Below are 23,185 nucleotides of genomic sequence, written 5' to 3' on the forward strand. Positions count from 1 at the left end.
AGGGAAGCCATTGGGAGGTAGCAGCTCAGATCCCTGAGGCGCCATCTTGATACTATCTGAATGAAGCTGCTAAGTTTCGTACTTCTTCTTCTAGTTATTAGAGGAAATCCTGAACCTCCTGGCTCAACCAATCTAAGCTTATTTGCATTGGCAACTTTGCAGTGTTTCTAACAGTTTAGGTGATCTGGGGCAAAGTCACAACCTGTATAAACTTCAGTGTCCTCAAACAGGGGATACATTTCATATAGTCATAAAGGGTGGTGCTGGCCTGCAATGGATTCTCTGCTGCTCCTGGTGCCCTTCTTCCAAGTCCCACTGATTAGTGTGGGTCCAGCACACATAGGTGGTAGAGAGGCAACTAAGGGAGATAGTACCTGAAACAGGGACTCCCACCATAGTGGACACAAGGACATGTATTTCCTGTAAGAAGTCTGTTTTTGTTTTTCTTTTAATATAAAACTACTTTTATTATTACAAAATAGCAAGCTTTGGTTATTTTATCTCAGGAATGGAAGGGAGAAGTAGGACACAGGATGAAGAAATTGTAGTTTTGTCCAAAAGAATTGTTTAAATTCTCTGCCTTCTCTACCTGTCCAGTGCTCCTTGGCTGTTTTCCAAGTGTCCTTTCTCAGGAAATGCAAAGTACCACTTAAAGTACAGTTAATTCCAGAACTTGAAAAGTAAAATAGTTCTTAACAGTCGTTAGGTTCCCCTTCCCCCATTTTGCAAAAAGCAGGACTGAAATAGACCAACTGGATTCGGCCTCTATACAGTTTTCACCGCGTAATACTTAGGGTCTGGGTGGCAAGGGAAGTCCGAGTCCGAATGGACTCCTCAGTACAGGGCTGGCTGTGCTTTTGCCAATGCATGGTTTACAGCTGGGCATTGTGTTATCACTGTGATGACTGAGACCATTGGCAGGCAGCTTCCTTGACTGCGGTCCTGTGACACAGCAAAGCCCTGTTGTTACCTTTGTCCCACTAACTTGACCTGACTGACAGCCCCCTGCCCGGAAATGCATCCTGACATCTAATGTGGATCTTCTCACTTCCAGCCCAGCAGAGGAACTCACCAACTAGCTTCCCTCTTCCGGTTCAGGGGCTGATACTTCAGCAACAAATGATGAATGGCAGGTGGGTAGGAAAAACCATCAGCGTCCGGAAGTATTTAACCTGAACATTTATAATGGCGGTGAGAATGGGGGAGTGGGGGGCAGCAGAGAGAAATTGTGGCAGGTGAGACAGCACCTGGAATATTTCTGACTTTGGGAAAGCAGAAGATAAATAACTTTTGGATGATTTAACTTGGCAATTAAAGATCTAGTCCCACCAAAAATGAGACTGTAAGGACCAGCGAGCTGGAATGGAAAACCAACCTGTAGTTTTAGAATCATTGTGTTTGTGTGAATAGCAGGAAATCTGCCTAGAAATAATAGTCACTATTCAAGAATTGGAAATAGGTTCAGGAAGGAGTCCTAGCTGAAGATCTAAATTTTGAATTTTGCTCAAAAAATGGTTGTAAGAGAGGTCAGGTAATGCCAAAAGTTGTTAAAAAAAATAAAAAGAAGAAGAAGAAGAAGATTGGACAGAATTGTGAGAAAGAATGATGTCATAGGATGGAAAGATTGCTAAAAATGTCTTGTATCCTCTTTGGAGATGGTTTGTAAAGTTAAGGATACAAAATTCAGGTAGGATTAGTATTAAATAGTATAAAAAATAATGCCTTCTCACTGATTGACTTGTTTCATGGTGAATATAGCTATATTTAATATAATTATGTGTTTATAAGTATATAGAAGTATATGCCACACTATTTATAATTTCAAAATTGTATGTAAATACCTGAATATGTAATATACATTTTATATATGAGTGTATTCATATGTAATAGTCTTTCAAAAATAAATTATAGGGTGAAAATAATTTCTTTCCATTTAAAAAATGAATTATTTGGTATAGCATTACCTCGAAATGATTTTTAAATAGTTATTTCTTTGAAGTTGTTTCATATATGTGAACATTCAACACCTGGGTCTTCCAAAGAGAATGTGATTCTTTATTTTTATTTATTGATTTGTTTGTTTGTATTTTATTTTAAAAATTAAATTAAAATTTTCCCCAGGGTTCCAAAATTCATTGTTTTTTAATTATTTTTTTTTAATTTTTTATAAGCATATAATGTATTTTTATCCCCAGGGGTACAGGTCTGTGAATTGCCAGCTTTACACACTTCACAGCAGTCAACATAACACATACTCTCCCCAGTGTCCATAACCCCACCACCCTCTCCCAACCTCCTCCCCCCAGCAATCCTCAGTTTGTTTTGTGAGATTAAGAATCTCTTATGGTTTGTCTCCCTCCCAATCCCATATTCTTTCATTTATTCTTTTCCTCCCCCCTAAACCACCCATGTTGCATCTCTACTTCCTCATATCAGGGAGATTATATGATAGTTGTCTTTCTCCAACTGACTTATTTCGCTAAGCATAATACCCTCTAGTTCCATCCACATCGTCACAAATGGCAAGATTTCATTTCTTTTGATGGCTGCATAGTATTCCATTGTGTATATATATACACACACACACACACACACACACACATACATTGTATATATATATATATGTATGTATGTACATATCTATATACATAAGTACATACATATACATCTAGGTTCTTTCCATAGTTTGGCTATTGTGGACATTGCTGCTCCAAACATTCAGGTACATGTGCCCCTTTAGATCACTACATTTGTATCTTTAGGGTACAATTGATGCAATTGCTTCATCATAGGGTAGCTCTATTTTCAGCTTTTTGAGGAAATTCCATGCTGTTTTCCTGAGTTGTTGCTCCAGCTTGCATTCCCACCAACAGTGTAGGAGGGTTCCCCTTTCTCCGCATCCTCTCCAGCATCTGTCATTTTTTGACTTGTTAATTTTAGCCAGAGAATATGATTCTTTAAAAAAAAAATGAAGTCTTATTGAACCAGATGTGCCAAGTTAGCGTACATTTGGAGTAGAGGAGTAGAGTTTTTATATATCCTTATTTCCGTAACTAAATTCACAATCAACAGTGTTTTATTATAAATTTCTGACAAAGAAGCTATTTTTTAAAACATTTGCAGTAAAACTACTAAACAAAACATGTCTCATTATACGTGCAAGAGATAAAGTGTATCATAGCATATATTGTTAGCAAATAAATTTCTCATGACATTTAGGGTATATAAAGATGATATATGTCATCTGAAGAAAATAATTCACTCAAACCATGATAATATGAGTTATCATTTTTCTAAATGAACCTAATTCACTCAAACCATGATAATATGAGTTATCATTTTTCTAAATGAACCTAGGTTCATTTTCCTAAATGAACCTAATCTGTAATAATCAACCCATGATCTCTGAAAAACACTTTTTACCTTTCTAAAATTATTCAAAGACTAAGTGGAAAATTTCTAACAAATAAGACACTGTTTGAATAGGGAACCAAACGACTGCTCAGATAATCTGTCCTCACTTGTATGACTAAAATTTTCAAGCAGGAGCATGCTAGTGCAGTTTTTGTTATCAGGCTGTGCTTACCTATTTAATAATTTCAAACCAAGTTTTTTTTTTAATTAATTTTTTATTTTTTATAAACATATATTTTTATCCCCAGGGGGTAGAAGTGTGTAAAGCTGGTGATTCAAACCAAGTTTTTACTTTCTTTTACTACTTCCAGTTTGTAAAGGATGGTGAACTTGAGTTTCTCAAGCTCAATTTATTGGTTTTCAATAGATACCTTTATCAGTTACTTGTATCAACATGCTTTCTTTTCACAGTAGGACCCTGAGAGACAAATTCTGTTGCAGAGTGTCTGTGAATTAAAAATGACTACTTGGAGTGTGTGGGTGGTACAGTCATTTGGGTGTCTGACTCAGAACTTCAGTTCTGGTCATGATCGCACAATAGTGGGACTGAGACCAATATTGGGCTCCACACTCGGGGTGGAGTCTGCTTAAGATTCTCTCTTCCTCTTCTTCTGACTCCCTCCCTCCAAAATCAATAAATAAAAATCGTTACCCACTAATGCTACCATGGTATCTAGGAGTTGCCTTGCTTTTAAATCTCTCTACTATCACATTTCTACATAAACCATCAATCAGATGTGGTTGTCTCCTCCTTGGTTAGCTTATTTTGTATTATATTGGTTTACGGCCAGACGGGAAACAGTCTTTAAAATTCCTACTAACCATATTTACTTTTAACCAAATATATTTTTTTTACCAATACACACACACACACACACACACACACACACACAAATTAAATATTAAGAGATAATGTTGGATTATCCAGATGCTCTTTCCTATTTTTTTGACTATTTAAACTGTCAGATTCTGAGAGAAGACTACTATTAGTCCTCACTATGTTTGCAGATCCATAAACATGTTCTTATGTTTCTAAAGGTTCTTGATTTACACACATTTCTGCTCTGATGTTTCACAATTTTTGGTCTCTTGATCTGTCTTGGGCTGTGAGCATTTATAGATTCCTAGCATTAGATATTTTGACTTATTGAATCTTCTGTTGTTTCTGATTTAAGAAGTTGCTGGTTGTGTTATTTGGTAGTATTTTGTCAGGAATTGCAGTGTTTAGCTTTACAAAGTAAACTTATTAAGTAGTTTTATGCTTTTATGGCCTTTATTCACTCACATTGTATATTGGGATATGAAACTATGCTATCTCATTGTTTGAACTTGCTCAAAATATTTTGCTCATCCCTTTACCTTTAGCCTTTTTGAATAATGGTTTTTTAAACGTATTTCTTTTATACAGTCTAAAGTTTGGGTTTGTGTGTATCTGTGCATGTGTGCTTACTCACACATGCAGCATAGTTAGAAAATATTTTCTTTTAAAAAATGACTTAAGCCCAGGGGCAACTGGGTGGCTCAGTCGTTAGTCATTCGACTCTTGTTCTCAGCGCAGGTCCGAGTTCAAGCCCCACACTGGGCTCCACATTGGGTATGGAGCCTACTTTAAAAAAAAAAAAATTTAACAAGTCTCTAGACAGCACAACCAATCCATTTTACATTTGCCAAATCATTTATAATGGAAAGAAAAACAGGTGCCATTAGAAATTCCAAGTAACATTAAAAGCAGACAATAATGTAATACTATTTTTCAAGAAAAAGAGAAGAAAGCATAAGCAAAGAATTATAACACCAGCAAGATATTTCTGACCATGATGAAGAAACAGGGAGCAGATTTACCCTCTTTCCTTAACTGAAAAACTAGACTAAATATGTGAAACAAATGTTCACACTGTGTACAACAAGCAGAAAAGGGCAGGATTCCTGGAGAAGGGAAACAAATGAGATAACTGTTTAGAGTTTCTAGGCTGCAGTATGAGGAGAGAGAATCCAATTAGACAGTGGGCTCTCTAGGATGAAGAGACATAGTTGAGAAGTTTGAGATTGTGACCTGGCTAGAATTCACAGCCGGTGTACCAGAGAGGAGAAAGCTATATGGAGATTACAAATGAAGGCAGAGAGAGTCAGAAAGAGAGAGATCTGCAAAAGGTTTCCCTAAAGTCTTTAACTGAGCACTTAGTGCATGTGTGTGAGAACACTATCCAACACTGGTAAGGAATCACTGGAAAGAACAATTAGAACAGTTTCTGGGATGTGATTTTTCCCTCCCTTCCCATAAGATCCTCTATGCTGTTTCTTATATTCCTCATATGAGTGAAACCATATAATAATTGTCTTCCTGTGATTGACTTAGTTCACTCAACATAATACCCTCCAGTTAGAATTTCCCTTTCTGATAGTAATTCCCTTTATCCATTTTTGCCATTAAAGTGCTGGTTTCAGAGAAGCCTCCAGTCTCGGGCTGATGTTACCTACTAAGGGAATAGTCTCCTGAGTACTCCATCTGATGCCCAATCTATTACAATTTTTTTCTATTCCGGATGAAGGGAACATGAATTATTTCTGTCTTTACATTCCAGAAACTGTTCTAATTCTTGATAGGGGCCCAGTTTATTCTTTTGCATATAGCTGTCCAGTTTTCCCAGCATTGTTTGTTAAAAAGACTATCCTTTCCTTATCAAGTATTCTTGGCTCTCCTGTCAAATATTTAGTTGACAGTAAATGGGCGGGCTTATTTTTGAGCTCTTGATTCTATCCATTGAACCGTGTCTGTTTCTGTGACAGTAACATATCATTTTGATTACTATTGTTTTGTAATATACAGTAGTTTGAAATCAGGAAGTGTGATACCTCTAGCTTTGTTATTCTTTCTTATGTTTGCTTTGGGTTTTCAGGGTCTTCTGTGATACCAGAGAAATTCTGGAATTTTTTTTTCTATTTCTATAAAAAAAGTCGCCATTGGAATTTTGATAGGTATTGCATTGAATCTCTTGAATCTATTTGAGTAATATAGGCTTTTTAATGATACTAGCTCTTTCAATACATGAACAGAGGTTATCTTTTTATGTGTGACTTCTTCAAATTCTTTCATCAATTTCCTGCCCTGGCTTTTGAAAACTGCCTTCTGGCAACAAACTAGAAAAATCCTGGCATTTACTTCTTTCATTTCCTTTCCCTCAGAGATCATTGCCCTGTGCTGCCTGTTGTCCAGTATCTGAAAATACCAGTCATTAAATGTGAGTGAAATACAGTTCCTCCTAGAAATGCAGGAAACCTTAATACTTTCCTATCAAAGACCAGTTTCTAAATCAGATGATGCAGCGATCACCTCTAATTTTGGTAGATAGGTTTCTTACTTTCTCTTTCTCTACTTTTTATCATTGCTCTATATACACGAAATTATATTAATTCAATATTTTACTATCAATCACAGTCATTTTTGATGGATAGATTTTCCCAAATTTTCTCAATAGACTCCTCTTCAAGCTGTTTTCTATGTCCTTTGGAAATGCTCCTACTAATCTCTAAGAGTTTTCTTGCCTCATGACACAACAGAAAGTTGTGACCATAGAGTCCCTTCCCCCACCTGAAATCAGTTATTTTGTTTTCCTTTCAGTATATTTAATTTATTGTATTTTGTCTTTTTTTTCTTTTTAAAAAATATTTATTTGGATTTTCCTGGACCCAGATGATCCTGTTTCAGATGGAGAAGAAGTTTGTATGAATAATTATCTTCCTTAATTTTCTTTTATTGTAGTTTGTCTGGTATTTTTTTAAAAATAAATAACACATATTTTGATCTGTTTTCCAATCATTTGTTTACTCTGGTTTGGGGTCCTCGGCCAGTTCTGCTTATTCTGGGTGTTATTGTTTTCATTTATATATACAGTGAAATTTGTGCTATCATCTTTCTCATGGGTATACTCAGGATGTAACCTATGGAAGGTTATTCGTGCTCTGATTGTTCTGAGTGGATTTTGGAGGATTCTGATGTGAAGGATTGGATCTTAGAATTTAGGTGGTCACCATTATTCTCTCGGGATTCTGTATTTCTTTCTTTGTTAACTCTGGAATTACAACTTGTGATTTTGTCATTGTCTTGTACTATTTTGCATTGTTGCAGAGTGCTCTCAAGTATTGCCTCCAAAGTATTATACTTCTTACTTCTCATATCACTTGAAATAACATATATCACCCACCTCCTCACATTATATATTTGTATTTTTTTAGGCTAAATAGATTTAGTTAAAATTTTTTCTGCCAAAAAATTGAATTTATATCTTTTATATTATTTCTATTTTATTCAAGAGATTGGTATCACAAGTTATTATCATCATATATGTGGGATAGTTTGTTGGCAACATGATGTCTAAAATGTCATATGAAACCTAATTAGTAAACTGCATACCAATAGTGGTTAATCAAGCAGACTGATCAATTTTAATATTTAAAAACTGGAATTATTCCTTTTAGAGACACCTCAAGAAAACTCTGGATTTTTCTTTCTTTTTTATTTGTAAAGCTAATGGGAGTATTAAAATCTCAGTATTGTTATGAAAGGCCAATGAGCTACTCATGCAAACTATATTGCCTACTATTTAGTAAGTATTTAATAACTTTTAATAGATAGACTTATTTTCTTTATATGTAATTTCTACATTTGAACTTTGCAGATTCAATTTGCAGTCACTTTTTTTTTTACATTTTGTCTTTATCTCAAGAGAATAGAATTAGAATATACTTCTTGACTTAGCATTTTTATTGAGCTTATAGCATTCAAATTCAGAGCATCCAAAACATACCATACAGTGCTACATATTTTTAAATTTTATTTTCTTAATAAAAAGTCTGTGTTTATGTTTGTGTCCAAGAAATAAAATGCAGTTTTTTTCCAACAGATAGAGAATTTTGAAAATTAAAAGTGACTTTTTAAATAATACTGAATATATGTACTTTTGAAAGTACAAAAATTGAAAAAAGTAAAAACAGGATTGAAAACTCTTGATAATTCTATATTAAGATAACATCTGTTAGCATCTTAATAGTTTCCAACTTATTTTACAGACATCACTGTCTTTTAACACCATAGCTAAACGTTTACTCACAAATACAATTTTTGGTTTTGAATAGATTTTTAGAAGTATAATTGCTGAGTCAAAGTGAATACATGCATTTTATGCTATTGATAGGTCTTCCCAAATTGACATTTAAAAATATTTTAAAATATTGTGTCCATTGGTGTATGATTAGATTCTAATACTTTGTATTTTTGTCAATTTTCAAAATTCAGATGAAAATCTTACAAACATAATGTGGTTTTATCTACAAAACCATTATCAGATAACAGAATTTCACTTATAATGCTCTGGTTTAAAATTGTTATGTATTTTTTTGTTGAAAAATGTTATAAATGATGGATCTATAAATACATTTTTAACCTCTAAATGCAAATTAGAAAATGACCCTATTATAGAAGTGGCATCACTTATCAAAAAATGATTGATTTGGTATAACATGTGATATACAATAGTAACGTTCTTTTTTATTTCTGATTATGCGGGTGATTATACTTCCCCACAGCCTTGAAGTCAGGAGTGGTAAGGTGACTAGTAGTTATGACCAGTACACTATAAGTTGAAGACCATCAGCTCTCCAGATGAAAAATAAAAAACATATAAAATTATTCTAGTACATGATAAAAGACAAAAAAGATAAATCCTAGATATATTAAAAATCTATCCATAAAAAAAATTAAGGAGGTTGTCCATATGACATCAAAATTGGGAACAATTTTCAAAACACTATACCAAAAAAAGTCTTATGTATGAAATAAATTTGAAATAAAAAACTCTGTACTGCAAAAGTCAGACCAAGAAGAGGAAAATTGTGAGAATTCACAATGCCTGGCTAGATCAGATTTAATAAACACATGCCTCCCTGGGTGAAACTAGTTGAAAAGCAAAGGAGTATCTGGAAAACTGGGCCTCCTTTGCAGTTTCTGGGCTGAAAACAGCCAGATCCTTTTTGCAGCTCAATTCGCTTATCCAGGGAGTAAATGCTTAAACTTCAGAAACATTTATCTTCTGTGGTCAGTACTCCATGCTCTTCTTGCCTGCTCACACATTGGGAACACAGCTTGTTCTGAGGTTACTCCCTATGCCACTGTCCTGATTATTATAGCTTCCCGTTCCTTCTTGTTTTTCTTATTCCCTAATGTAGTGATAACATTCACAATAAAAGTAAAGGGAGTTTAGCTTGGGACATTTTGCCCTTAGTGTGTCTTGTCCCCACGCCCTCTCCTTTCTCCTACCGAGGTGAGTGGAGTAATCGTTTCATTCTCCACCTCAGGGTTGGCCGAACCCAATAGAAGATATAATACTTGGGGAAGATAGCTAAATATTTTCATCATAAGCAACGGTAAATGTATATGTATGCATCTCTACACATACATTTAAAACTTCTACAAGTCAACAAGAAAAATAAAAATAACCCTAGAGAAAAATATGGCTAAAGGAAATGAACAGTAATTCTTATATTTTCTTTGAGAATATTTCCATTCTTCCCCTTTGTTAACCCTTTTTCCCAATTCCTAATAGTCTTTCTTATAATTTATAAGGATTCATGAATTCTTTTTTGCGAAGAGACATTGTTTGATTGCTATGTCCTAGACATCATTTAAGAAGCCATTTCCACTTCCTGAAGTTCTTTATTCATATCCATACCTCATCCTAACACTGTAGCTCAGGGAGACCCAGTACCCAGCTAGACGTGGTACAGTTTCCAGATTATCCTTGATTTTAGACAAAATATGATTCAACTAGTCTTTTGATTTTTTATATGTTTTTATATGTTTATAGTTTTTAAACAAATGATCAGTCATCTAAATAAATCAATGATTAGAAGATAACACACAATGAAGAGTAGAATGGGAAAAAAACAGATCACTAATCTTGCTGATGCTCATTTTGCTATTTTGCAATTCACGAATTATTTTAACCAGCCAAACTTCTTAGTTAGTAGATCAAGCAAGGCCATGTAGATATGTCACTCTAGGATTTACTCTGATTTAACAAGAATTACTGAAAAGTAACCAAACCAACTGTAACTCAAGTTCTCAAAGATATGTTTGGACTTAGCCCAAAAGTTTAACTTCCTTTATGACTTCTCTTTCCTTGACCCAGGTTCCCTCCCAGGTGCTCTTTCCGGTGCACTTACTCCAGGATCAATATTAGGCCCAAGCTTCTAGTTTCTTCCATTTTCATTACATTATAGTACGAGGAGGTAGAAGTTACCTTAATGTTTATCTTTCTCTCTTATTTTTGTGCTGTTTCTCATCAAAGGACTTTTTTTTTTTTTTTGGCATTATTGTCAATGTTTATTTGTTCAGAAAAAACTAAGATTTGCTTTTTATTTTTATTTACTCCACATCAATATAAAGCAGCACATTGATCGTATGTTAAGATATTAATAATCTGTGAAAATCATATGTGTGAAATTGGAAACAACTTTAGAGGTGAAGGGTGTCTTGTTATAAAGGACAGCTTTTGATACCTATAAAGAAATATTTACATCCAAGGTTAATTGTCAGTAATTCTGTGCCCCTTTTCCCCAGGATAGAATGTTTAAGTTTTATCAAATGAAGCACATTTTTGAAATACTCGATAAAATGAGATGCCTGCGAAAGCGTTCCACAGTGTCATTCTTGGGAGTTCTTGTCATTTTCCTTCTCTTTATGAACTTGTACATTGAAGACAGCTATGTTCTGGTAAGTTTGGGGGATTATTTTTGTTGTTGTTGTTACAAATAAGGTCTAAATCAAATTAAGCTTAGTCCAATTTTAACCAAACTTCAATCCCAGGCTGCTGAAATAGTCTTAGTTTGAGCAAAACTCTAACATGTATACTTTCCACCTAGCTACTTTTTGTATTCATTCTAGAATACCAGCATTACAATTATTTTGATTTATGTTGCAATATTTTCTTTAATGCTGCATATAGTAGCTCAGGGATGTGTATTTGGCTGTAAGTAAATTAGCTATCATCACTATGCTGACTTAATTTTATGTATAGCCATAATAATTTTGGAGCTTTAATTTGAAATATGTAGAATTTTTAAAAATTGCTTAAAGATATCAGTCCTTACTTTCTCAATTTTTTATATATCATCAAAGTTTTTAAAATCTTATTTTTTAATTAATGGTACTAATTATGCTATTTTGTTAAGAAATAATATTTTATTATAATGTATGACACTTCACTTGATTTTGAATAGTCATAATTGGCCACCATGTTATATATTTATATTCAGTGAAAAGTAGTATAGAACCTCAAGAACTAGAGATGCTGTGAAAACTATTCAGTAGTTTAAAAAGGATACATTAGTATATAATATGTAAATGAATTTTTAAGTAAATTCTAGAAACATAGAAAAGGACTTACTCAGGCTAATTTTGAGATCTCAATTTGTTCTTTAGTTGCTATGACTGTATCACACCAGTTCATGTCTGATGAGAATAACATGGACATTTTTTAAATTCAATTTCTGAATTGAGTTTAAGATATTTGGAAAAATCCCAATCTTTATGTTATTACTCTTGTTCACATATTTCAGAAAATCAAAATCTTTGGACACAGAGAGGACTGAAAAGTACTTTCCACCATGCAAGCATGCTGAAAGTTTCAATGACTATCTTAGCAAGAGAAAAATCTGCCAAAAACCACAAAAAGCATTTCCCAGTAAAATGTTTTATTTCACTAATTGAACATGATCTTACCTACGCATTATTTGCCATGTACTACTCTATAATGATAAGCCAACCGTTTGATCTTACTTGGGACAGATCCTCTCAGGAGGTCTTCTGTAAAGCGTCTTGCTTCCGTTAGCATCATTCTTTGATGACAAAATTCTGCCAGATTCTAGATTTTGACTATGCCTATGCCTTTTACATTCATATATGTTTCTTGATCTTGTGGTTCCTTTATTCTGTTTTCCATAGACAATTCATGATGGCTAAAATCACCACAGATGAATAGAATTTGACTAGGCATGATGTAGGTAAACATAGCAAACTGGAGAAACCTACTAATGGCATGCATTTTGACCTTTCTTTAAACCTGATTATTAGGTTTATGAGACTTAAAGACAATATAACAAGGCCCATGTGATCCCCCTATTTTTTTCTGGATAAAATTAAAGGTCATAAATTAACAAGGAGAGCCTTTGATAAATGATTTAATTTTGTAATAAAAATTTATCTCTTGCATCTGTGTTTACTGGCAGCAGTAAATCACATCTTGTAAATCAAACACATGGCATTGGCAGGATGTTTATTGTATTCAATGACTTGCTGCATTTGTGAGAAACTTTTAAACATAATTTCAGTGTTTTATTTTAAGCAGACAAAAGATCATTGTATGCAGTAAACAACCTTATATCTTGTTGATATAGAACCTCTTCAAATCATTATAAAATGTATAAAAAGTAATAGAGTGTATATCTGTAAGAGGATCAGATACTTTTGCCCTGTCTTGTGGATTTTTACACATTTCTATCCAGGCTTCAGTCCTATGTATCTAATGTAAAACGTGTGATTTAATGAAGCAATGCTTAATAAAGAGTACTTTCTTAGTGAAATTTTCTCTGGCTAGATTACATATATATTTAGCCAAATTTACAAATCAGCCCAAGAGTAGAGAAGATTTTGCTCCTTCATTTTAAAAGTTTATAATTATTTTTAAATACTTATATTAAGTTGGAAAAAATGAGTTAAAATGATGGTTAAACACAATCACTCCCCGTACTGAAAATTTATTTTTTAAAATATTTTATTTATTCATTTGACAGAGAAAGGTCTAAAATATTTTATTTATTTATTTGACAGAAAGAGATCACAAGTAGATAGAGAGGCAGGCAGAGAGAGAGGTGGAGGGAAGCAGGCTCCCTGCTGAGCAGAGAGCCCGATGCGGGACTCGATCCCAGGACCCTGAGATCATGACCTGAGCCAAAAGCAGAGGCTTAACTCACTGAGCCACCCAGGCACCCCCTGCTTACTGAAAATTTAATGACAGTATTTTTATTAGTTTAGTTTCTCACTATTTCCTAGGTGATTATTTTTAACCTAAATGTATTCAGAGCTAAATTTTATCCCAAGGCTTAATATGTATAAAGACTTAAAACATTTAAGTAATTAATGTAAAACTACATTAAAATTGTTTTTCTAAAAATGTTTAATAGCCACAGAAAGCCAGCCACATACTCGTATATAATGTAGCTTCTTTGTAACCTTTGTCTCTTTTGACCCTTTTATCTGTGTTTATTTCAGTTTTCACAAAATTATGTCATTTAGTTTTTTTTTTTCCCTTGACTCCAGAATGCCACAATGTGTACTATTGCTAAAACATAAACATTGGTTGATCTTTCTTTTCTTACCTTCCTTATTTCAGGGGGAAATAACAGTTATAATTCAGAGAAATCAGATAAACAATTACAAGTAAAAGATCTCTGGAGTTACTTAGCACATTCTTTTCTGCTGTTTTTGCTAGAAAATCCATTTGTGGTCTGAAATCCTTGGCATATAGCAGTTTAATGTATGCTTACATATCCGAGACATATGCGCCTTTCATTGGGAAAGGAAGCCAAGCTCAGTGTAAGAGACAAATGCTATTACAAGGCAAACTAAGTAGGAGAGACGCTACATGCCCAATCAACTTAGCCTCTGGGCTGTGAGCATCTTCAAAGTAGCCACAAGGGTATACACTTAGTCTGCAGCTAGTCCATTGAATTGCATTCCTATCCAGAAAATGATTGTCATAAAGCTTTGTCTTATTACTGAGAAATACACCCCAGCATAGCAGCTACAGAAAGAAGGTATCCAGGGAGAGCCTAACTGTTCAGGTAGATGCCTCTGGAAAGCAGCCAACAAGGCTGACTCAGGCGAAAGCTGCATTATTTATTTATGCTGAAAAGTGTAAAGAAGCTTGTTCTTGAGAATTTAATAAAGTGCTTTCATATAAGTTCCATTTCATTTTATTTTCTGTTATGTCCTTCAATCAGGATGAATGTACTCTATCTTAACACAGAAAAGGTCAGGATTTTTACACATTCAAAATAGAATTCTTAAAGAAATAGCCAAGATCCTGCACTTCCTTTAGAATGTAACATCACGTAAGAGCAGAATGGCAAAATGAATTCAGAATTGTGACTACTGTGATTCTTAAAGATTTTTCTTCTAGATCCTATTGATAATGGACCCTATTACATCACTATTAAAGAAGTTGGTACTGAGCTGAGGCCTTAGTTACTTTTTAGTAGTCCTAAATTTATTTTAAAACTCTAATAATGTTTTATAAGTTTTCAGAAAGACAAAAATGAAAATATTTATGTGTAAAGAAATTACAATAATCAGAATTCAATAGTTATGCAATTAGTATATTTATAAGAAGTAGAGAATTCAAGATATAATTCCAAATATTTTGAAAGTCTACAACTGATAGGTGGCAAATATGCTATAAATATCGTAAAACACTAACCTCTTTTTCTCAATTAAGACAATATAAAATATAGAAATATAGTAAAGACCAAGTATAGGTTTATAAACATAATTGAATATACAAAAGAGATATTCCGAAAGGATTTTGAATTAGCAAAGACCAGATTGAAACTCTTTCCAGTCATGATTTACTATTACCTAATTTTTATTCGAAGGCAATTCCAGTCTGGCCATTGATTTAAAGTTTTGAGTCAGTCTTTTTCTCCATTGACATTTGAATGCAATACAAAGTATTGAATATTCCAAATGAGGTAAGGTCTGTATTTGAATCCTTTCTAATTTTTTATAACAGGGGTTTAATTAAAGTTTTATTGACTACAGTCAGATAATATGAGGACCAAATTGGTTCAAATGCATTTACTTTCTTTATAGTCTTAACTGCTTGCACATGCCTGACCTGCTATTGTATATGGAATAGTAGAATAGATCCATATAACATCACGCAGTACAGTAGACACTTGCCAAAAACAACAAAATTCTTTCTAAATAGGTTATCTTTGAATATATTCTACCTGTGGTAGTGAACCTTATACAAAGAGCAAGCAAGTCGATATTTTGATAATAATGTATAACCAATAAAGACTTGACCAAATCATGATTAGATAATCAAAATCTACTATTGAATTTATACTAAAGAGGAGAGAAAAGGGGACCAATTAATAATTAACAGGATATATTTAAGCTAAATATGAATCTTTTTTAATATAAACTTTCTTTTTTTTTAATTTAATTTTATTTTTTTTCAATGTTCCAAAATTCATTGTTCATGCACCATACCCAATGTTCCATGCAATACATGTCCTTCATAATACCCACCACCAGGCTCACCCAACCCCCCCAAAACCCTTGGTATGTTTCTCAGAATCCACAGTCTCTCGTGGTTTTTCTGCCCCTCCGATTTCCCCATCTCACTTCTCCTCTTCATCTTCCAATGTCCTCCTTGTTATTCCTATGCTCCACAAGTAAATGAAACCATATGATACCTGACTCTATCTGCTTGACTTATTTCACTCAGCATAGACCTTCTCAAAGATCGAATATGTCCATTACCAATTAATATAAGAAGGATCATAAACATAAAAGGACCAGACTTCAACAGAATACCACACACAAACACACATGTTTGCATGCATGCATGCATATGTACACACACACACACACACAAACAACAAGCAAACAATCTTGGGAAAAATTAGTGCAAATTCTGAAGACATTTCCTTAACTTGGTACAAATGTGTATGAAGATATCTTGAGGACAGTTGAAGGAACACTCACATCACAAGGACCACGGCTATCTATTCTCAACAGCCCTTGATTATAGTGGCCATTGATAAGTGACTGACTAAAACTTCTTGATTAATAAATTTCCCAGAAATAATTATATAGAAATAATGTTTGGTATTATTAAACAATGCTTAAAGAAAATGAAATAGCTTAATATGACTCAAATATGGGAAACTTGTGAGAATTAGCTTTACATGATACAAGTAGATTATTGTGAAATTTTAAGGTCATTGAATTATTGTAAAGATTTTGAATTTTAACATAAAGGCAGTAGGAGTTTTCATGCAGGAATTTTTTGTCTAGAAAATGCCATTATTAGTGTATATTGTGGAAAAAGCAAGTGGAAGAGAAGTATGAAGAGCACAATAGAGTAGGAGAGCCTGGAGTAGCGACTATAGGTGGGAATTCAGGTGAGAGATGGGGTCCTGTAGCTTGTGGCGCCAGTAGTTGAGATTTAGATAATACCCATGTTACATATCAACAACATATGTTTGTTGCATAAGGAGAAATTTTATTTAATCATGACATCTATTATTTATTTATTTTCTCTGCCTCCTTCTTGGCATTCAGGAAGGAGACAAACAACTTATAAGGGAAACATCCACACACCAGCTGAATTCAGAACGTTATGTGCACACTTTCAAAGATTTATCTAATTTCTCAGGAGCCATCAATGTCACCTATCGCTACTTAGCTGCCACGCCTTTACAAAGAAAGCGTAAGTATCCCTACACTTTCAAATCAAGAGCACATGAAGTATTTTTGTTTTAAAATAATGACAACCAGCTTCATCTGTATCGCAATAAAACTTTCTGGGCATTACTAATATATATTCTTTGGGAAGTAATTCAGTGTTTCTTCACAAATTACAGTTACTGATCCAGCTCCATTTATAGCCCCAAAAAAGAAATTTTTAAAATGCTTAATTGTAATATAAACTTTCAAACAGTTTGCTTGTAGGACCATGTAGCGAGACTGAGAAAAATCAATTTATTTGAGCTTTTAAAACTTCTCTTTTAAAAACAACCATTTTCATACCGATACAATTTCCAGCTCTAATGCTTTGGTTTTTAATGACTTGCCACTGCTTTTGAAGTAGTGAGAGTCATTGTTTTAGTTTACCAAGGTGCTATAACCAATTACCACAAACTAGGTAGTTTAAAACAATGGATATTTATTCTCTCATATTTCTGGAGACCAGACGTTCAAAATCAAGGTGCGGGCAGAGCCACTCACCTGAAAGTTATAGGGGAGAATCTTTCCTTGACTCTTTCAGCTTTTGGTCACCCTTGGCATTCCTTAGTTTGTGGGGGCATAACTACCAGCCTCCGTTACCACAGGGTCTTCTTCTCTTGGTCTCTGTGTCTCTCTGTGTTCTTTCCTCTTCTTCAGGTATGACCAGTTATTGCATTTGGAGCCCACTCTAAATTCAATATGATTTATCTCAAGATCCTTAAATAATTAATTATATCTGCAAAGATTTTATTTTCAAATAAGGTCACATTCTGAGGTTCTAGGTAGACCTCAATTTTTGGAGAAAACTAGCCAACTCACTATTAGTAGATTGGATCTGAGAAGTAAATACACACACTTAATGGATTTCAAGACATCATAGACTGTAGAAGATATCATGATCTAATTAATGTGCACTAAAAGACCATAAGCATTATCAGTTTTAATTGTAAGATGCCATTAATTGTAATATTCAACCTGATTTTAAAATGTTTTTGTGTGAAAAATAGAATTCATGAAATCAATGAAACACAGTGATATCATGAATTTCTTAATAGGTCTGTGGGGACTACAGAAATTGAGTTCCTCGTTAAGAAGTGTTTATACAAGTGAGTCTGTGATCACCAGGTGGAGGAAATTGTAACTTAACTTAATTCCGGCTTCTTTAAGTCTATCTCCCATTCATTCCTTCATCTCAAATGTCTATTGCTCTTAAGCTTTCTTCTAACTGCTTAAGATTGCCAATGTTTATTTTTATCTCCATCTGTTACACTACCTTTGTGCAAACATTACTGATTCTCCCTTTCCGTCCTAAGTTTACTGAAATGTATTGGCACATATGCCACTGCGTTATACAAAGAGGTGATATAAAACACAGGGGAAACGCAGGGCACTCTGGGATGTTGGCTCCACACTACTCACTGGGTGTTACACTTTGCACAAGTGAATGTATCTTCCTGTGATTGAGTTTCCTTTCCTCATCTACCAAGCAGAAACAATAACAAGTGCAAAACTATCCCAAAGGACCGTTAGAAATATTCAAGATACATATTACAGGCAAAATACATAGATTCCCGTCTTTCATGTAGAAAGTGTTCTAGGGCATTAGTAAAGGCTGGAATCTTGAGTTGAATGGTACCAGAGAACATATTCATTTTTCAAAAGAAGTTAGGGTCATAAATCCAGGTATTTGAACAAAATGTGTAAATCTCTACCTCTCTAACAGCCTAGTGAGAAAGATTATTCTTGGATTATTCTTGGAATAATTATTATTATTTCTGCTTTTTCAGTATTACATAAGTCACAAGTAGGTGTCTGTATTAAGACAGTGATCTTGGTGAATGTAAACATTTTCCTATTTTCAAGTAGTAGTTAGGAAATTTTATTCATGTAGGTGAATCATGGTGAGAATCAGAGCTTTATAAAGTGAAAATATTTCAAGGAAGAGACATCTACACTTCTTAGATGTAAACTGCCATTTCATAAGGCTTTATTTTATTCCCTACAAATATCCAGTTTCTAATTTTAGATTTTAGGTATCTAAATAAAAATTTCCTCACAGAAAATTGCTCTAAAACGTGTTTCAAAATAAGGAAAACAGTGATATTTATGTACTGGAAAATGTACTAAACATTCAAATAATAATGCAGTCTTTAAAAATAGTTTATAATTTTGTTTGCATTCTAATTAACATTCTAATAAATTTCAAAATAAAATTGCGAAGTCCAATTATTAATTTTTTTAGTGCAAGATAATGACAGTGATCAAAAAGAAATGAAAATGTAACGTGTTTTCTATGAAAAATTTAAAGATGATTAAAAGACTGAGTTATGCTTAATTTTCTTTTTTATCCTTTGAGACTGATTTGTTCATCCTTAACATCCTTCTCCTTTTGCATTTTTTAATAGTGTGGATATTATCCAAACATCTATTTTTCTAATGGGCATTTATGAGCACATTAAGCTGCAAAACACCTTAAATAATATTTTTTATTTCACAAACAAATGTTTACATCAATAGGCTTATATGTCATTGGACTTAAGATGCATTTTTTTCCAAAGAAAAACCAATTATGTATTAAGTACTATAGCTTTTATATATTTAGCATAAGACTTCACTCACAAAATATGCAAATATATATCATTTACTAGATATACCTAATATCATAGCAGACCCGAGGGGAAAAGATTTTTTATATGTTATTCAAAACCTATTTCCCATTTAATTTGTCTTCTTTTTTAATTCTTTTGTTCAGGGTTTCTTACAATTGGACTTTCATCAGTGAAACGAAAAAAAGGAAACTATTTACTTGAGACGATCAAGTCAATTTTTGAGCAATCCAGCTACGAAGAGCTGAAGGAAATTTCAGTGGTGGTTCACCTGGCAGACTTTAATTCATCCTGGCGTGATGTCATGGTCCAGGATATTACACAGAAATTTGCCCACCATATTATTGCAGGAAGATTAATAGTTATACATGCTCCAGAGGAATATTACCCAATCCTGGATGGCCTTAAAAGAAATTACAATGATCCAGAAGACAGAGTCAGATTTCGTTCTAAGCAAAATGTAGATTATGCTTTTCTGCTTAATTTTTGTGCCAATACTTCAGACTATTATGTAATGCTTGAAGATGACGTTCGATGTTCAAAAAATTTCTTAACTGCCATCAAGAAAGTCATTACATCCCTAGAAGGAACCTACTGGGTAACTCTTGAGTTCTCTAAGCTTGGCTACATTGGAAAACTTTATCATTCTCATGATCTCCCACGTTTGGCACACTTTTTATTAATGTTTTATCAAGAAATGCCTTGTGATTGGCTATTGACTCATTTTCGAGGTCTTTTAGCTCAGAAAAATGTGATCCGTTTTAAACCATCTCTCTTTCAGCACATGGGTTATTATTCATCGTATAAAGGGACTGAGAATAAGCTGAAAGATGATGATTTTGAAGAAGAGTCATTTGACATCCCTGATAACCCTCCTGCAAATCTCTACACCAATATGAATGTTTTCGAAAATTATGAAGCAAGCAAGGCTTATAGTAGTGTTGATGAGTACTTTTGGGGGAAACCACCTTCAGTAGGAGATGTCTTTGTGATTATATTTGAGAACCCAATTTTAATTAAAAAAATTAAAGTGAGTACTGGAACAGAAGATCGGCAAAATGACATTTTACATCATGGAGCCCTAGATGTTGGGGAAAATGTTGTAGATTTCAAACAAAGTAGACATTGTGTTACTTACTTAAGACTAGGGGAATTCAAAAACGGAAACTTTGAAATGTCAGAGGTGAATCAAAAAATTCCATTTGACATAAATTGTATAAGGATATATGTTACCAAAACACAAAAAGAATGGCTGATTATTAGGAGCATTAGCATTTGGACTTTTTAACCAATTAAATCGATATGTCCAGCTATCAAAGCAGGCTTTCCTGTTTCCTTTTTTGCTACCTTCCCTTTTGCTATTGTTTGTTGGAGAGAAAGCAATGGATGGGATATTTTCAAGGAAAAGTCTAATCATTTTGGCAGTTTTGATTTTCGTATTATCAACATAATTTTATTCTAATCCACACTTGTATTTTATTTTAACTCCTAAAGTTTATAGTTAATGCTACTTTCATTTATATTTTTAATGTGTTGATGTTAGTTCCAAAATTTTAATTAAATGTCAAAAATATGACATGAAAGATTTAAAGTGAGAAAATTTAGTTTGCTGGATGGTGAGTCTTGAAAAACAGTTGCCAATTGTGTGCACTTCCTCAAGAGTTAAAACATTCATTATATCATCAGATAGCTTTTATTAAGCATCTATGTGAATATGCAGTTGGTTAGAATGATAATCTTTTTTTTATTGTAAACATAGATTTTCATAGACTTCTGTACATCTACAATGAATACCTCCTCATAGAAGTGATGTCTTTACAACAGAATTTTGTGCATAGGTGGAGTGATGGAAAGAAAAAAAAAATGACTTAAAATATTTCTCCCCTGATCATTTATACAAAAAGGGGCATTGTTCATTGTATAGAAACAATTAACTGAGCACCTATTGTTAATAAATTTTCTGTGGGAAGCAGTCTTTTTCTAGATTCCCTTTTGCAAAAAGAATAGTTATGCTCAATATTTTCAAGTTATATTGGGTACCTACATTTAATAGAAGAAATTAGAGAAGGCCTATAGTTAGTTCATTCTTACAAACATTTTCAGTAAACGCAGAAAACTTTTGAAATTGATTTTATATGTTTTGTATTAAAATTCATATAATTGAAATTGTAATCTATCATATATTTTTTTGAAGTTTAATGGACATCTTGTAAAATAGAAACGAAGGAAAAATAGAAATCAGTTGACTTTTCTATACTCAGAGCTAGTTCATAGTAAAGCCAAAGTGAGAGATCAGATGTTCTGATAATCAGACAGCACCCTTTCCCTTACGTAGAGATTACTCCTCACATAAATTATGCTTTCTGTTCACCTCCACCTAAGTCTCATATAGTAAGTTATGCTATCTTGAAATGGGTAATATGATTTTTCCATAAGTCATATTATCATTCTGTGGAGTAAGTCTAAAGTGTCTGAAATGATACTCTTGTATATGCACCCACATGGTGAGTAAACTTGACTAACTTTTACTAAAAGGAACTGGACAATTGTGCCTAAACCATATGTCCTATTAAAGCATTTCAGGACACCTTAGTGCATCCTAAAGACATTGGTTGTCCAGAATGCCCTGAGCTTATCTGATCCTTTCTATCTTTTGACAAACAGCAGAGATGAAAGTGTTTACTATAAAGATATGAAAAGTACTTCATGCATGTTTATGGAAAGGTTCAAATGCATATGTTTCTACAGATTGGAAAGTATTTATTCACGCTATCCAAATTGATTAAATTAGAAACTCATAAAAATTTGGGATTTTTTTTATTGATACAATAGCTACTGTGTATTTTCTTTGCATCCAGATGCTATTGTATAATAAAGAGAAAATAGGAATCTATAAATATTAATATTTTGTTGCACAACTAAGTCTTAAAGTCATAAGAAAAAATGAGCACTGCCACTGAACTACAATTTTTGCCTTGGTTTGGTGGGTATTTGCCAGATGTTTAAAGACATTCTATTTTCTTGGCTTTTCTCATCCTCTTTCATTAACTGGCTAGTTGCATAATATTCTACATATATCTCAGAAATTATAAATAATCTTTTTTCTGTACTTTTAATGACAAAAGGTAACCAACAAAGACATATAATTTCAAGACTTAAGCAGACTCCATGAAGTGATTGTAAACTTCATAGAGTCAGCATAGATTCTGAGAGTGTTTCCAAAGACCAGCCATTGACATCAACTTGTGGAAAATGCTTTCAGAAATATTGTTGAGGGTAACAATGATACTGAACGTTTGCTAGAGAATTATAAACGCAAAGTGATTTTAAGGAGTTGCATTTTACCTTAAACTTGATCTTTTCTTTAGGAAAGCAGGTTTGAATAAGCTGGTCAGTCACCTAAGGATGTATTTATGTTTTCTTTATAGATTGAGTGGAGGTCAACTTTTTAAGGAAAGACTTTGACAAACAAAGCTTCTCCATTGGAGAACAAGGGGGCAGATAACCTTTCTCTTTATAAAAGATAATCTGACCAATCATTTTTTATATGAGTCAGTGTTGCATTTCCTGTATTTAAAAATTCTGAATATGGCTA

At 33.4% G+C, this 23,185-nt stretch overlaps 1 protein-coding gene across 17 annotated transcripts in view; it reads left to right on the plus strand.

Moving 5' to 3' along the window:
- The window catches only part of MGAT4C (MGAT4 family member C), a 735,527-nt gene extending 713,339 nt beyond the window's left edge, over positions 1-22,188 (plus strand). For 8 of the 17 annotated variants that reach the window (XM_082738966.1, XM_082738950.1, XM_082738961.1 and 5 more), the window contains 4 exons: positions 1,055-1,133; positions 11,035-11,182; positions 16,820-16,967; positions 19,737-22,188. In XM_082738966.1, coding sequence (XP_082595092.1) covers positions 1,120-1,133; positions 11,035-11,182; positions 16,820-16,967; positions 19,737-20,878 — 1,452 coding nt within the window. In that variant the 5' untranslated portion in view covers positions 1,055-1,119 and the 3' untranslated portion in view covers positions 20,879-22,188. Of the gene's footprint in view, positions 1-1,044; positions 1,134-11,029; positions 11,183-16,819; positions 16,968-19,736 lie in introns of those variants that run through there. The other 9 variants (XM_082738955.1, XM_082738956.1, XM_082738964.1 and 6 more) reach the window with 4 other exon arrangements.
- Positions 22,189-23,185: the final 997 nt, after the last annotated feature.

The sequence above is a fragment of the Mustela nivalis genome, assembly GCF_964662115.1.
Source record: "Mustela nivalis genome assembly, chromosome: 7".
NCBI lineage: Eukaryota > Metazoa > Chordata > Mammalia > Carnivora > Mustelidae > Mustela > Mustela nivalis.